Source organism: Acinonyx jubatus, chromosome C1 (genome assembly GCF_027475565.1).
Source record: "Acinonyx jubatus isolate Ajub_Pintada_27869175 chromosome C1, VMU_Ajub_asm_v1.0, whole genome shotgun sequence".
Taxonomy (NCBI): Eukaryota; Metazoa; Chordata; class Mammalia; order Carnivora; family Felidae; genus Acinonyx; species Acinonyx jubatus.
Window position 1 is genome coordinate 139,719,840 of NC_069381.1, and position 17,072 is coordinate 139,736,911.

At 38.4% G+C, this 17,072-nt stretch overlaps 1 protein-coding gene across 26 annotated transcripts in view; it reads right to left on the bottom strand.

The window, feature by feature from the left end:
• Window positions 1-7,421: 7,421 nt before the first annotated feature.
• Window positions 7,422-17,072, bottom strand: part of NEB (nebulin) — a 212,133-nt gene continuing 202,482 nt past the window's right edge. For 19 of the 26 annotated variants that reach the window (XM_053215075.1, XM_053215069.1, XM_053215068.1 and 16 more), the window contains 9 exons: window positions 16,277-16,369; window positions 15,886-15,978; window positions 15,465-15,557; window positions 14,313-14,420; window positions 14,023-14,206; window positions 13,679-13,771; window positions 12,623-12,787; window positions 12,200-12,306; window positions 7,422-8,199 (listed from right to left, as the gene is read on the bottom strand). In XM_053215075.1, the coding sequence (XP_053071050.1) occupies window positions 8,026-8,199; window positions 12,200-12,306; window positions 12,623-12,787; window positions 13,679-13,771; window positions 14,023-14,206; window positions 14,313-14,420; window positions 15,465-15,557; window positions 15,886-15,978; window positions 16,277-16,369 (1,110 nt within the window). In that variant the 3' untranslated portion in view covers window positions 7,422-8,025. The remainder of the gene's footprint in view (window positions 8,200-12,199; window positions 12,307-12,622; window positions 12,788-13,678; window positions 13,772-14,022; window positions 14,207-14,312; window positions 14,421-15,464; window positions 15,558-15,885; window positions 15,979-16,276; window positions 16,370-17,072) is intronic. The other 7 variants (XM_053215072.1, XM_053215066.1, XM_053215064.1 and 4 more) reach the window with 2 other exon arrangements.

The window sequence follows — 17,072 nt, forward strand, 5'->3', positions numbered from 1 at the left end:
TGTGAACCCTGGATGTGGATTGTCTGTTTTAAGGTGTATCCATTGTGATTGTTTTAAGATGTGATTAATAGGATTCACTTTAAGGTAATGGAAGGAGGGCATTGGTAGGGTAGAGACAGAACAAGATTAGTCATGAATGGAAAACTTTTGAGGCTAGGAAGTGAGTATAGTTGGATTCTCTACTTTTGTATGTGTGGAAAATTTTCCAAGCTTTTAAATAAAAGCCCTAGAATTAGGTTAAAATTGTTTATCTAATAGCAACTGCAAAGTGTGCTTTGGCAGTCTTAAAAAGTGAAATTTCAGAACTAAAACATTTATTATAACTGAGACAGCCTATACTTTGTTCTGGAAGTTGGAAAACCATGCACAATGGTACTGCTGTCATTTAACCTGGATTTTATCCCAGTTAAAATGAAGATTGAAGATGGGAGGAGAGAGTGGCTGTCTCGCCCACCATTACACTTTTAAGGCATGGCCTGCTTTTTTCACAGAACTCTTAAGTTTCATGAGGACACCAACTGTCTCTGGCTCATCACTCAAACCCCTGCATGCAGTGTGATCTCTGATCATTTCCACATGTGTGCATTCTGCACTGGTGTTCACTCTACTAGTGTGTGCCTACTGTGGGTTTCCTCAAGAGACAAGAAGCTTTGGGACAGCAGTTGAACGCCTTTCGCATGTGCTGTCAGCCCACAGCTGTGGATTAGAAAGATACCCTGCAGTTAGGATTCAATCCCATAGCTATTTACGTTTTTATAAGTTTAACTTTTAGCTTTGCTGTAGTGAATTTATTACCTATTTCTAAATTTAAATTCGTGTTTAAGGATATATATTTGTATATCAGGGGAGGCCAACTGCCTACTTTTCATTGTAGTTAGCCCTTCTCAGGCCACATTTCCCCTAAGTGGAGGAGCCAGAGGGAGACTACTCATGTTTAAAGCTTCCTCATTGTATGGGGTGCCTGGGTGGCTCAGTTGGTTAAGCATCTGACTCTTGATTTCAGCTCAGCTCATAATCTCAAGGTTTGTGAGATAAGTCCCACATCGGGCTCTGTGCTGTCCGCTAGACACAGCACACAGAGTCCGCTAGAGATTCTCTCTCTGCCCCTCTCCTAGCTCTTTGTCTTGCTCTGTCTCAAAAATAAGTGAATATTAAAAAAAAAAATAAAGCTTCCTCATTTTCCATGAGCTCCCTGCGTAGACACCATTTTCCATGGTGCTCCCCCAACACCATGCAGTGCAAAAACAAGGAAGCAAGTTGTATTATTAAGCAAATAATAAGTTGGTATTGAAAGTAAGTTATATGAAGTTTTTTTTAGCTTTAAATTACAGTATAGTTAACATAGTGTTATGTTAGTTTCAGGTGAATAATATAGTGATTTAACAATTCTGTACATTACTCTGTGCTCATCATGATAAATGGACCCTTAATCCCTTTTACTTACTTCATGCATTTCCCCAACCAACCTCCCTTCTGCTAACCATCAGTTCTCTATAGTTAAGAGTCTTCTTTTTTTTAAAATTTTTCTTTTGTCTTTGTTAGTTTTGTGTCTTAAATTCCACATATGAATGAAATCATACAGTATTTGTCTTTCTCTGACCTCACTTAGCATTTTACCATATATATATATATACATATATATATATATATATATATATACATACATACACACACACACCCCATATCTGCTTTATCCATTCATCTACCAATGGACAGTTGTACTCTTTTCCATAATTTTGCTACTGTAAATAATGCTGCATTAAATAGAGATGCACTTATCTTTTCAAATTAGTGTTTTCATATTCTTTGGATAAGTACCCAGTAGTGTAAATACTGGATCATAGAGTAGTTCTATTTTTAACGTTTTGAGGAACCTCCACACTGTTTTCCACAACACTTTGGCTACAATAGTTTGATTTCCCACCAGCAGTGTACAGGGGTTCCTTTTCCTCCACATCCTTGCCGATGTTTATTGTTTCTTGTGTTTTTGATTGTAGTCATTCTGAGAGGTGTGAGGTGATCTCTCATTGTAGTTATTTACTTAATTATATTTAATTTTGCAGAGGGAGAGAGGGCAGAGGGGGAGAGTGAAGATCTTAAGCAGGCTTCATGCTGTGTGCGAGGTTCAGTCCCATGACCCTGGGATCATGACCTGAGCCAAAATCAAGAATTGGGCACTCAACTGACTGAGCCGCCCAGGTGCCCTTCTCATGGTAGTTTTGATTTGCATTTCCCTGATGGTCTGTGATGTTGAGCATTTTTTCATGTGTCTGTCGGCCATCTGTGTCTTCTTTGGAGATACATCTGTTCACGTCTTCCTATTTTAATTTGGATTGGTTTTCTTTGGTATTGTATAAATTCTTGGTATATTTTGGGCATTAGCCCTTTATCAGATATGTCATTAGCAGGTATCTCTCCTATTCAGTAGGCTGTTTTTTTTTTAGTTCTGTTGTTGCTGCCTTCCCTGTGCAGAAGCTTTTTATTTTGATGTAGTCCTGATAGTTTATTTTTGCTTTTGTTTCCCTTGCCACAGGAGACATATCTAGAAAAACGCTGCAATGGTCAATGTCAGAGATACTACTGTGTGTGCTCTGTTCTAGGAGTTTGCTTCACATCTCACATTTAGTCCTTTATTTATTTATTTTTTTTAACGTTTATTTATTTTTGAGACAGAGAGAGACAGAGCATGAACAGGGGAGGGGCAGAGAGAGAGGGAGACACAGAATCTGAAACAGGCTCCAGGCTCTGAGTTGTCAGCACAGAGCCCGATGCGGGGCTCGAACTCACAGACCGTGAGATCATGACCTGAGCCGAAGTCGGATGCTTAACCGACCAAGCCACCCAGGCACCTCCCACATTTAGTCCTTTAATCCATTTTGGTTTTTTATTTTTTATTTTTTTGTATGGTGTAAGAAAGTGGTCCACTTGTATTCCTCTGCATGTAACTGTCTAGTTACCCAACACCATGTGTTGAAGAGACCATCTTTTTCTCATTGCATAGTCTTGCCTCTTTTGTCAAAGATTAATGGGTCATATATAATTGTGCGTTTGTTTATGGGCTTTCTATCCTCTTCCATTGATCTGTGTGTCTGTTTTGTGCCAGTGCCATACTGTTTTGTTAACTACAGCTCTGTGTATATTTTGATATCAGAGATTGTGCCACCTTCAGTTTTATTCTTTTCCAATATTGCTTTGGCTATTTCGGATCTTTTGTGGTTCCATACAAATTCTAAGACTATTCTACTTCTGTGAAAAATGGTGTTAGGATTTTGATAGGGATTGCATTAACTCTGTAAATTGCTATGGATAGCATGGACATTTTAACGTTATTTGTTCTTCCAATCCATGTGCATGGAATATCTCTCCATTTGTTTGTGTTGTCTTCAATTTCTTTCATCAGTGTTTAATACATTTTGGACTACTGGTCTTTCACCTCCCTTGTGTGAAGTTTATTCCTAGGTAGTTTATTATTTTGTGCAATTGTAAATGGGAGTGTTTCCTTAATTTCTCTTTGTACCTCATTATTAGTGTATAGAAATACAGTGGATTTCTGTATATTAATTTTGTATACTGCAACCTTACTGAATTCATTTAGCAGTTCTGGAAGTTTTTTGGTGGAGTCTTTAGGGCTTTCTATGTATAATATTCATGTCCTCTCCAGATAGTTGAAGTTTTACTTCTTCCTTGCCAATTTGGATGCCCTTTATTTCTTTCTCTTCTTTGATTGCTGTGGCTATGACTTCTAGTACTATGTTGAATGAAGGTGGTGAGAGTGGACATCCTTGTCTTATTCCTGACATTAGGGGAAACACTCTCAGTTTTTCACCATTGAGTATGATATACGCTGTGGGTTTTTCAGATATGATCTTTATTATGTTGAGGTATGTTTCCTTTATTTTGTTGAGGGTTTTTATCATGAATGAATGCTGTACTTTGTCAGATGCTTTTTCTTCATCTGTTGAAATGATCATGTGGGGGCGTCTGGGTGGCTCAGTCTGTTGGGTGTCCAACTTTGGCTCAGGTCATGATCTCATAGCTCATGAGTTCAAGCCCCGTGTCAGGCTCTGTGCTGACAGCTCAGAGCCTGGATCCTGCTTTGGATTCTGTGTGTGTGTCTTTCTCTCTGCCCCTCCCCTGCTCACACTCTGTCTCTCCTTCAAAAATAAATAAAATATCCTCTTGATGTAATAATGTCATGTTGATTGACTTGTGAATATTGAACCACCCTTGTATTCCATGAATAAATCCCACTTGATCATGGTAAATGGTTTTTTAATTTTTTTTTTTAATGTTTTATTTTTGAGACAGAGAGAGACAGAGCATGAACAGGGGAGGGGCAGAGAGAGAGAGGGAGACACAGAATCCGAAGCAGGCTCCAGGCTCTGAGCTGTCAGCACAGAGCCAGATGCGGGGCTCAAACTCACAAACCGTGAGATCATGACCTGAGCCGAAGTCGGACACTTAACCCACTGAGCCACCCAGGCGCCCCAGTGATTTTTTTAATGTATGATTTGGTTTGGTAATATTTTGTTGAGACTTTTTGCATCTGTGTTCATCAGAGATATTGGCATGTAGTCTTTTTATTTTTGCTTTCAGTGTCTATCTAGTTTTGGAATCAGGGTAATGCTGGCCTCATAGAATGAACCTGGGAGTTTCTTTCTCTTTTTAGAATAGTTTGAGAAGAATAGGTATTAACCTAACCTTCAAAATGTTTGGTAGAATTCACCTGTGAAACCATGTAGTCCTGGACTTTTGTTTCTTGGGATCTTTTTAAATTACTGATTAAATTTCATTGCTGGTGTTAAGTCTTTTCAAGTTTTCAAGTTTTCTGTTTCTTCTTGATTCAGCATTGGGAGGTTATATGTTTCTAATAATTTATCCAAATCTTCTAGGTTGTCCAATTTGTTGGCATATAATTTTTTCATAATATTCTCTTATAATCCTTTGTATTTTTGTGGTGTTGGTTATTTCTCCAATTTAATTTCTGCTTTTGAGTCCTCTGTCTTTTTTTGTTGATGAATCTGACTAAAGGTTTACCAATTTTGTTGATCTTTTCAAAGTACCAGCTCCTGGTTTCAGTAATCTGTTCTATCTTCTTAGTTTCTATTTTATTTCTCCTCCAATCTTTATTATTTCTTTCTTTCTCCTGGTTTGGGGTTTTATTTGTTCTTTCTTTTCTAGCTCCTTTAGGTGTAAGGTTAGATTGATTGTTCATTTGAGATTTTTCTTGCTACTTGAGATAAGCCTATATTGCTATAAACTTCTTAGAACAGCGTTTGCTGTGTCCTAAAGATTTTGGACCCTTGTGTTTTCATTTTCCTTTGTATCTATGTAATTTTTTTTCTCTTTGATTTCTTGGTTGATGCATTCATTGTTTAGTAGCATGTTATTTAACCTCTATGTATTTGTGTTTTTTCCAGATTTTTTTCTTATGGTTGATTTATAGTTTCATAGTGTTGCGGTAGGAGAAGATGCATGGTAATATTTTGATCTTTTGAATTTGTTGAGACTTGTTTTGTGGCCTAATATGTGATCTCTTCTAGAGAATGTTCATGTGCACTTGAATGTGTGTTCTGTTTTAGGATAGAATGTGTCTTCTGTTTTAGGATAGACAGTTCTCAATATATCTGTTAGATCGATCTGGTCCATTGTCTCATACAGAGTCACTGTTTCCTTGTTGATTTTGTTTGGATGATCTATCCATTGATGTAAGTGGGGTGTTTAAGTCCCCTACTATTACTGTATTACTGTCAATTCCTTTATGTCTTTTATTAGCTGCTTTATGTATTTGGCTACTCCCCAATTTACAATTGTTATATCTTTTTTTAAAAAAGTTTATGTAAGTAATCTCTACACCCAACATGAGGCTCAAAGGTGCCCCCAGTTGGTATATCTTTTTGTTGGATTGTCCCTTTTATGATTATATAGTGTCCTTCTTTGTCTTTGTTTTAGTGTTTTTTGTCCTACGTAAGTATTGCTACCTCAGCTTTCTTTTCACTTCCATTTGCATATAGGCGGCATCAAGATGGATCTTGCTTTTTTATCCATTCCATCATCACTTTATGTCTTTAGATTGGAACATTTACTCCATTTACATTCAAAGTAATTATTGGTAGGTATGTACTTGCTTTTTTGTTACTTGTTTTATGGTTGTTTTGTAGTTCTTCTCTGTTCCAGTCTTCTCCTCTTTCCTTCTCTCATGGTTTGCTGGCTTTCTTTAGTGATGTAGTTGGACTCCTTTCTCTCTTTTTTAAAGGTTTATTTTTGAGAGAGAGCGCAAGCTGGGGAGGGGAAGAGAGAGGGGAACAGAGGATCTGAAGCAGGCTCTTTGCTGATAGCAGTGAGCCCAGTGCAGGCTCAAACTCATGAACTGTGAGATCATGAACTGAGGTGAAGGCAGACATTCAACCAACTGAGGCACCCAGGTACCCCTGGATTCCTTTCTCTTTATTTTTTGTGTTACCATTAAGTTTACATATACCATGTCTTTTGCACCTCGCAGTCTATGTTAAGTTGACCATTAAGTTTGAACCCGTTCTTTGGTTCTTGCCCTCCCCTCCCCGACATTTTGGGTATAATGGTGTCATACTTTACATTCTTTATGAATTTCTTGACTGATTTTTATGCTTAGTTTTACTGCTTTTGTGTTTCCAAGTTGTCTTATATTATGGCCTTTCCTTTCCAAAGAGTCCCCTTTAATATGTCTTGTAGGACTGATTTCGTGATCATGAATTACTTTTGTTTTGAAACTCTGTCTCCTATTTTGAATGATAACCTTGCTGGATAGAATATTCTTGGCTGCAGGTGCTTATCTCTCAGCAGTTTGAATTATGTTATGCCACTCCTTTCTGGCCTGTGGAGTTTCAACTGAAAAATCCCCTGATAGCCTTACGGAGTTACTCCTGTATGTAACTTTTTATTTTGTTGCTTTTAAAATCTCTGTTAGTAATTTTGCCATTTTAATTACTGTTTTTTGGTATGGAACTCCATGACGTTGATTTTGTTGAGACTTCTATGCCTCCTGGATCTGAATTTTATTTCCTTCCTTAGGTTTGGGAAGTTTTCAGCTTTTATTTCTTCAAATACATTTCCTGCCCCCTTTTCCGAGATTGCCAAGGGCATATTGGAGGGGGCAGGTCAACGGGAAATAGTAGTGGTGGGACTTGCTGTGCCACTGAGTTCCTGGTTGTCACCTGCTGATCCCATAGCTGTTTCTAAAATGTTATCAGCTGAGCCATAAGGGAAGCTTACTGAACACAGTATAGATCTGAGAAAGCCTATGCTTGTGCATTTTTAACAGTACATTTTTTTAAGTTTTTTTTTTTTTTTTGGTGAAGTCTAATGTAATGGATTTGCTTTATTGAAATTTTTTATTTGTAGATCTTAAAACTATTAAAAAATAAGTGATTACATCAGTGGTGTTTATTGCAGAATTATAGACTTTATTAGTTACTAGCTTATCAACAGTTTATATCAACTGTCACCTTTATAACTTCAGAACTGGAATAGAATTAAAAGCATCAGCATTCGGTAAGCAAGAAAAGGGGAGTATTTCTGCCATTTTTTCCTTAATGTGTTTAACATGTTCAGAATCCTGGTATTAAATGTTAAACATTTTCATAATGGAGAAAGACTCTGGGTTGATACAGCAATAACATTGCATAGACTTTTAAAATGCCTATTCTATAATTAAACTTATTTAAAAATCCTATGGAAAATTTGCTAATGACAGTTTTAAAAATAATGAACCTATGGGTTTAATGTTGTCTCTTAAGTTTTATATCCAAGTCCAGAAAATAATGAAGTAAATCTAGTTTAATAATTGAACAGATTGGTGATATTAACATTTGTTTTCTTTGAAGAATTACTGAAGTTCATATAGAAACAAATTAAGGGATGGTGTAACTATTAGTCATATTGACACAAAAAGATCATTAGGCAGCTTGAGTAACAGTGGAGTGTCTGAACGGAAATACTGACTAGAGGTTCTGCAGGTCCTCTAGACAGGTGCGATACTTGAAATGCTTAAATAGCCTCCACGTAGTTGGCTGGCAGCATGCCGGTCCTGCCGGTCCTCTGCACAGTGCCATACATCCAACCTTCATCAATCGCCTGAACATTTACAATAGCATCTCCGTCTCTGAAGGACACCTCATCTGCATCAGCAGCCATATAGTCGTACATGGCACGGAAGATTTTCTATTTGTGAAGATGAAAAAAGGTAAAAAAAAAAATACATATTAGATTTGCAACAAGTACCCTAAACACCTAGTTTTAAGGTCTCTTACAACTTACTTCACAAATTTAAGTTGCACAAAATAGAATGAGCAACTACCACCAAGAAAGTAAAAAGACTACTCACAAAATAGGAGAAAATATTTGCAAATCATCTATCTGGTAAGGAATTACCATCCAGAAAATATAAAGAACTATAATTCAATACTGATAAAAGGTGGGGGGAAGGGCAAAAGATCTGAATTCTCCAAAGGAGATGTACAAACAGCCCATAATCTCCTGAAAAAAATGTTCAAACCTTAGTAGTCATCAGGGAGAACCACAATGAAATACCACTTCACACACATGAGAATGGTGATACTCAATAACCAGTTTAGGGGAAGATATGGAGAAATTTGAACCCATATAAACTGCTGGTGAGAATGTAAAATGGTACAACCACTCCGAATAGAGTTTTGGAAGTTTCTCCCATCTTAAATACAGAGTTAGCATATTCCGGTCCTACGTAGGTAAATACGTCCACATAATAACTTCTACATCTGCCACTGATAGCAGCCCAAAAGTGGAACTAACCCAAATGCCCACCAACTGATGAATGAAGAATGAAAAGGTGAGATTTTCATACAATGGAATATTATTGTTGATAAAAGGAAATGAATTATTGCTGTATGATACAACTAGATGAACTAAGACCATTAAGTTAAAAGAATCTAGTCACAAAAGATCACATATTGTGTGATTTCGTTTACATGAAATGTCTTGAATAGGCAAGTAGAAACAAAGTACATTAGTGGATCACTTAGGATTGGATGGTGGGGGATGGGGAGTGACTGTTGATGGGTACAGGGTTTTTTTAGGGTGATGAAATATTAGGAAATTAGATTATGGTAGTGGTTGAATAACAAAGAAAATCACTGGGCCTGTACACTTCAAATGATGAACTTAATAGTATGTTAATATATTCATAAAATTGTATGAACAAAGAATGTTTTATATATAGCCTTTTCTTCCCTTTTGAGGAAGTCAATCTTGTGTTTTGGAGAAGAAAAATTTGAAAAGCCATAGCAATATTGCATGTATCTCTCACTTTTGGAATTTGGGAGCATGTTAGTAGTAAAAGTTGCTACAAGCTATCCTCCACATGTTTAAAAAACAAACAAAAAAACCTGTATCGTGGGAGGGGAAAATGGGGAATTAAAATCAACAAGCATAAAGTTTTAGTTAAGCAAGATGAATAAGCTCTAGCGATCTGTTGTTCTGGAGATCTCTAGAGATCTGCACACACAGCCTTGAACCTATAGTGAATAAGAATGTACTGAACACCTAAAAATGTGGTAAGAAGGAGGGGCTCCTGGGTGGCTCAATCAGCTCAGCATCTGTCTCTTGATTTCAGCCCAAGTCATGATCTCGTGGTTCAGTTCATGAGATTGAGCCCTGTGTTGGGCTCCATCTGACAGTGCAGAGCCTGTCTGGGATTCTCTCTCCCTCCCTCTCTCTGCCCCTTCCTCCCCCTCATCTCAAAAATAGTTTTTTTTTTTTTTTAAATGTTTTATATGTATTTTTGAGAGAGAGCAAGTGAGTATGCATGAGCGGGGGAAGGACAGAGAGAGGATCTTTCTGAGAGAGAGGGACAGAGGGAGGATCTGAAGCAAGCTCCATGTTGACAGAGAACCTGATGGGGGCTTGAACCCATGAACTGTGAGATCTGACCTGAGCCGAAGTCAGATGCTTAACTGACTGAGCCACCTAGGCACCAGCACCTCCCCCCCCAAATTTTTAAATATGGTAAGGAGGTAGAGCTCATGTTAAATGTTCTTAGAATAGCAAAATAAGATTTTTAAAAACTGTAACAATTTGGAGATAAAGATTGAAAGTGCCCAAATTGTCTTGATAGGAACAGGCACTAATTAGTATATAACCTACATATTTTTTCCTAGCATTCTGAAATATACATACATATATTCATATTCAGCGATAGGTTTCCCCTTTCCCGCTGTATAAGTAGAACAATACTATAAATAATACTTACTGTTCTTTCCATTTAATACAGCTTTGAGGTCTTTCCATATTTTAGTAATATCACAAATTAGCCATGTCTATACTTTTGGTCTTTTAATTGTTACCATTTTTTCTTACACTAATCCCCAAATGTTTGTCTTCAGGCAAGTATTTTAGAAAAAAAAAAAAAAAGCTTTTAAAGGTGAAAGGTCAAATGGTATGTGCATGTTAATTTTTTTTATTCACTACCATAATGTTCTAATATGCTACTTTATTGTTTTAATTTGCATATTCCTGGTTAGCAATCATGGTGAACATCTTTTTTGTTGGGTGTTTTATTTCTTCTGCTGTAAGTTGTTTATTCATTTGCATACAGGTCTTTCTTATTTTGACTGGAAGGGGAATAATTTGTCAATGAATTTTTGAGTGTTATGCTTTTTAGATATAAATCTTTTTGTTATGTATGCTACAAATATTTCTTCCAGTTTGACATGTTTCTTTTTGTTACAAAAACACTTAAAGTTTTATGGTTAAATATATGTGGTCTTTTCTTACACATTCCTAGGTTCTAGAACTTGCTGAGGAAGGTCTTCCCCTGTCCCCAGTATTATAAAAGTAGTCTCCGCTTTTCTATAGTATTTTACAATTTTGATTTTTTTTCCCCCCTGCTAATCTGTAATTCTTTAAGGGTCCATTTCTGGACCTCATCTATTTTCACATCTATTCCCATGCTAAGATCCATATTTAATGGCAATTTTATAGTATGTGTTGCTCTTATTTGGTTAATAAGTTCCTATTGTCACTTTCAAAATTTACTTGATTATTCTTGCATCTTTACGCTTTCAAATAAATTTTAGGATTAATATACAAAATGGTTTAAAATTCCTCTAGGATTTTGACTCGAGTTGCCTTGAATTTATGTATTTATTTCAGGAAAAATGACAACTTTACAAGATTCCCTTCCTGAAATATAATGGGTCTCAATACTTAGATCTTTATGGCTTTTAGTAAAGATAGTTTCTTCATACAAATATTTTTATTTCAACCCTAAAGAATTGATGTTTTTGTGATATTACAAATGAGTCCAGGGTTTTAAACTAACAGTTTTTTAAGTAATCTGGTGAACTGTAAACATGATTTGACTTATCTCTTCTTCTTAACAAGGGAAATCTAAGATAATGACGTGTTTATATGTGTGACATGGGCACACATATGTATATTCTTCAAGAATGAGGGGCGCCTGGGTGGCTCAGTCGGTTAAGCGTCCGACTTCAGCTCAGGTCACGATCTCACGGTCCGGTCCGTGAGTTCGAGCCCCGCGTCGGGCTCTGGGCTGATGGCTCAGAGCCTGGAGCCTGCTTCCGATTCTGTGTCTCCCTCTCTCTCTGCCCCTCCCCCATTCATGCTCTGTCTTTGTCTCAAAAATAAATAAACGTTAAAAAAAAATTTAAAAAAAAAGAATGATTCCAAGCAGCAAATACAGTAAGATAGTGGGTAGGACCAATGAGCCCCAAATGATCATTTGCTTTAGTTTGTTCTAAATCACTGAATAATGCTTTTTAATTAATTTGAGTTTGGTAATGAAAGGTTTCTGATATTACTGGTAGCATGAGATGTGTATTAAAAGCATTACATGGAAGGAAAAATAAGATAAAAACAGGGAAGGAAACCCTAAGACAGTCTCTTAACTACAGAGAACAAACTGAAGGGTGATGGAGAGGAGGTGGGCATATAATGGGTTAAATGAGTGATGGGCATTAAGGAGGGTACTTGTGATGAGCCCTGGGTGTTGTATATAAGTGGTGAATCACTAAAGTCTATTCCTGAGACCAATATTACACTATATGTTAATTAACTAGAATTTAAAACTTGGAATTAAAAAAAAAAAGACCAGAATAGCGATAATCATTATTGCACATATGAAAAGATAAGAATGATTTCAGTAAGCTCCTGATTGCTTACTTACCCCCGCGGTAGATGGGTGAGATGGGATAGAGGATACCGTTGTCTGTTGGGTGGCAACTGAAGACGATCGCTGTTGTGGGAGTTCCGTGGTTTTCGCATGTTTGTAAGCTACACGGTAGGGGTAAAGTAGTTTACGAGAAGAAATGGTGGCTAGACGTCATTTAATCAGTGTCAAACAGTGGAGCAGGGTTCTCTTTTCCCCTAACTTAAAAAGAACGATTTCCAAGAAAGGAGACTCTCATAAAAGTTAATGAATGAAACATCTGGTTTCATGTGCTTCTCCACAGTTCTAGGCTTTTCTCATCATTAGAAATGATTTTTAAAAATCCAGATTTAAAAAAAATTTTTAACTGAAAGCATCTGCCCTAGTAACCCAGTCAGCGGGCGGGCAGCGACTGTCCAGGGCAGGGCCACCCACTTGTACCTGTGGAGGTGGCCGAGAAGAAGACGCCGCCATCGCTGTAGGTGGAGAGGCGCTGGTCGGCCACTTCCGAGTGCTCGGACTTGTCCTCGCCGCCGCCGCTGACGCCGCTGACGCTCAGCGCGCTGGCCGACCGCGACTGCTCCCGGCTCCGGCGCTGCGCTTGCGCTGTGGGGCGGGGGAGCAGGCGTGAAACTTAACGCGGTAGCAAAGCCTGACTGTAATGAATCTCAGTTCGGTGGGGTGGGGGATTTGCGAAGCGTGGTTTTCGGTAGACTTCCACAGATTAAACCCTCGAAACCCTTGTATATCATGTGGTTGTCATCCTCATTTTCCACATGACAGCTTAAGTGACTTACCGAAGGGCGCGTGACTGCTAAACGGTACAGCCACGCTTCAAATCTCAGCCTGTCCTGGCCCACAACCCCTTCCCTCCACCCTGTCCGTTTTCCTGACTCATCAAAATTCACAAACTCCACATTAAACTCCAGAAAGCCCTCCCTCACTTCCAAATTAATTTAGATCCCTTTCTCTGAGTTCCTACAATTTGTATGCAGACCTTTAAAACTGCACGTGTCAGGGTGTAACCACTGATTTACTTGTCTCTCCATCAGGAGAATAGAGTGTAAATCCTTTAAGGACAAGCACTATGTATTATTCTACATTTTAACATGAACAGAAGACACAAAGGCATGTGGCCTGTCTTGTTAATAATCTTCCTGGATGACATGAGTGTTCAGAAAGTTGCCAAAGGTCAAATTCATTCTCTTCCCGGTGCCTATGTATTTTTTTCCATTATGTCTCCAATAGAAAGATGTACTACCTTTTTTTTCTTTAGAAACAAAATGATAATACTGGGGCCTAAGGAGATTTAGATGGAGGCAGTGAGGCAATCTTTCCCTGATAAAAATTTTCGTAGAAAATGATGTTGTCCCACCAGTCAGGGAGGTGTTTCTTTGCGGAATGACAACTGAGAACACTGAAGACCCTTGAGTTTCCTTGAGGTCACCGATATTAGCCCACTAAATGATGACATTTATGTCATAAGCTATAACATACCATTAATCATGTGTAAGCTTCGTGATTGTATATTGTCTTCTGCTGGATCATAGTCAAAAACTGAGCCCGGATTAGTACGCCAGACACGTAAACCTAAGATTGGAAAGCAAAGCATGAGCTTAATTAACCACAGGACCACTAACACCAATTTAGCTTAGTTCTCAGAGGAGAACAAAGCAGAAGAAAGAAGAGAGATCAGCTTTGCAAGCCGTGAAATCAGTTTTCTTTTACAACTAGTGAAAACAGACTGAGGTCCCTTTATCCTTTGCCTTCCTAGGGGTAATTCCACTCCTGTTCTTCTACCCCCTCAGTTTAAGTTGATTTTCCTTGTAGGCCTCATATACCTGTAATAGTCTCCTGATCCTGGTCATTCCGTTTTTGTTCCATTTCTACCACTTTTCTCTGAATACCTCGGTAGTTAATGTCACTGAAGTCCTGTGTGTTCTTCTTTACTCGTTCAGTGATAGGGTCCGTCACCACTGGTGTGAAGCAACCCTTGTGTTTCTCAAAGTCTTCATGATATTTCACCTGAAATTTCATTAAATCACTTTGTAAAAATATGACGGTGTGATCATTTCCTTTTCCACCTGATCCAGCAGGCTGGCCCGTCAATCCTGAAGAATCCCGGACTCACCGTTGAGATGTGACGTTGGGTCTCCCGCACCCGTCTCATCTCTGGAGTGTCTAGGACATAGGCAGCTTTGCCTTGTATTTGTTTCCGGAAGCTATCAGAATAAAGAACCTGATAGAGGAGAGACCATGAATTAAGTCCAGGTCATGGTACTGTTCTAATTCTGAAGTCTCAAAACTTTTCCAGCACATGGAGATAAAAGTAGCTGGGAAGGGAAGCTTGAGTCAACTGAAAAGACCCAGTGATACCCTTGACTAACGGCTGAACAGATTAGCATGAGGACAAATAGGCAGGGCTCTCATCAGGAGAGAAAGGACAAGTTTTGTCTTTGAAAATGCAACTCTGATTTTCAAGGGAGACAGAGCACAGTAGAATTTCAAAGAGGATCGGAAGAAATTGGTCTCTTGGATTTGCTGGGAATTGCAGCACCAGCAGACTGGATGGTATTTGGCACTAGGTGTGATTCTGACATTGAAAACAATTATCCTTTTAATTTTTTAAAAGTTGAATTAATGTATTATTTAATCTCTACCCCCAACATGGGGCTCGAGCTCATGACCCTGAGATCAAGAGTTGCATGCTCTTCTGACTGAGCCAACCAGGTGCCCCTAAACAACTTCCAAACAAGTGATCATTTTCACAGGTTTATGTCCAGATTTCATAAACCCATATGTTAACACAGAAATCAAGGTCCTCCAGACATGAAAAACCCAAAATACCAAAGCCAAAGAAGGCATCCACCTCAGAGTATTACCTGTTTCATAGAATACCTTAAAAATAAAGGAGAGCAGAAGATTGAGGCTGTTAGGAAGTCAATTTGTTACAGTTGGTTATGTAAGACTACCTAGTTGGTTATATAAGACTACCTTGGAGTAAAATAAAGGTAAGAGAAAACATTGGCAATTAACTTGTTATTTCTTAGTATGATCATTTGGAATTTAAAAGCACAGTTGTGTTAATTTTAATGTAAATTTTCAGTTGAATGAGAAGGTGCACATTTTTATGGTGTTAAAAATGTTATTTTCCAAGATGTTGCATTTCTTTTTTTTCATTTTAGTGTGCTTTCCAAGTGAATGAGAAAGGCGTGTTTCTATGATGTTAAAATGTTATTTTCCAAGTTGTTGCACTACTCCTGTGTTTAATCCTAGACAATACCGAGCTAATGTTTTCTTGGTTGCGCTTAGCTCGCTCCATCTCTGGAGTAACAGGTGTCGGAGTTGCTTTTCTCATATTCTCTTTGTATAATACCTAGAGGAGCCAAGAGAGCATCCAGACATCAGAAAGCAGAAAACCAGTTCTGAAAACCATCATCTAGCTTGTGTTACGGCTCAATTATATCACACTGTATAAGAAACGCATCAGGGAGATAAAGCCATTAAAATGTTATTGTATAAAGCCAGAGAAGAAGAAAGAATTAAATCAGTTTGAGCTGGAGGGGTTGGTTGGTTGTTTTTAAGTGGGTAAAGATGAACTTAAAACAAAAGTTCTGGGAAAAATGTGAGGTAAATTAGTGATATAACCATGATTGCCAGGCTTATTAAAAGGGTAACGATTTCTTTTTTCCTCTCCAAAATACCGAGCTAAAGTTTTCTTGATTGCGTTTGACTCTTTCCATCTCAGGAGTAAAGGGTGTAGGGGTCGCTTTCCCCAGGTTCTCTTTGTATAACACCTGTGAGATACAAAGTTGGACCCGAAAATCACCAAGAGGCAATATTCAGGCTATTAAATATAATGCGATTTGGGGAAGAAAACTCCAGGTTTAATCTACTACATTAGTGAGAACGGCTCTCGAGAAGAAAGCTTAAAAAAATAGTTAATGGCAATAATGCATGTAGTAGGTCATTTACAGGAGATTCTAAAAAAACTGGCATTTTGCTGGTTTTTAACCTGGGATGGAGTTAGGAGCAGGCCAAACTGCAGGGGTTACTTTGCAAAGTTAAAAGCATTTTCGTTTCTCAAGACAATACCGAGCTAATGTTCTCTTGATTGCGTTTGACTCTCTGCATCTCTGGCGTGACAGGGGTTGGGGTGGCTTTCCCCACATTTTCTTTGTACAAAACCTACGCGGGTCCAATGGATCCAAAAAGCCAAAAAGAAAAAAAACAGTTACAGTTACCAAAAGATTAAACGGAATAGATAATTTGTTATGAGGTTCAGGGTGTCAAACCATTTAGGCAACAAGGTTAGGCGGAAAGAGGTATGTTTCCAAAGGAAGCTGAGTATAGTTACAGCCAGACACACATTTCCAGGGTAGGCCCCTGCCCTGACATCCTGGCAGACCGCCTGACAGAACTGCAGTGTGCCCCAAAAAGGATGAAAGACAGCCTTCATTTTCCCACTAGTCTATGAATTTCAAGCACCAGACAGATCATCTAGAAAGGACTGTAGGGGAATGCGCTTGAGTGACACCGAGAAGGCGGGGCCGGTCCCTACACAGGAGTGGGCGACTGGATGGTTGGTTGTGCAGCAACTCTGTATATAGACACATCCATACAATCCTGGGCCCACAAACAAGGATTTCTCCTACTCTTTTGTTCCCTGCTGTCATCCGTGCTCTGTCTCCTACTTTAGTTCACCAGCAAACTTCTCAGTAAGGAAAAATGTTCTCAGCGATTACATCATTAGCATCACCATAAATCCTTTACCTCAGTGTCTCCCTTCAGTGTCATTCATGGGGAATGGGTTTGGGAAATGATGTTCAAGAGAAGGAATTCTGTTCAAGTAATGGTTCTCAAAGTGGGGTCCCTGAATAGCAAGCTCAGC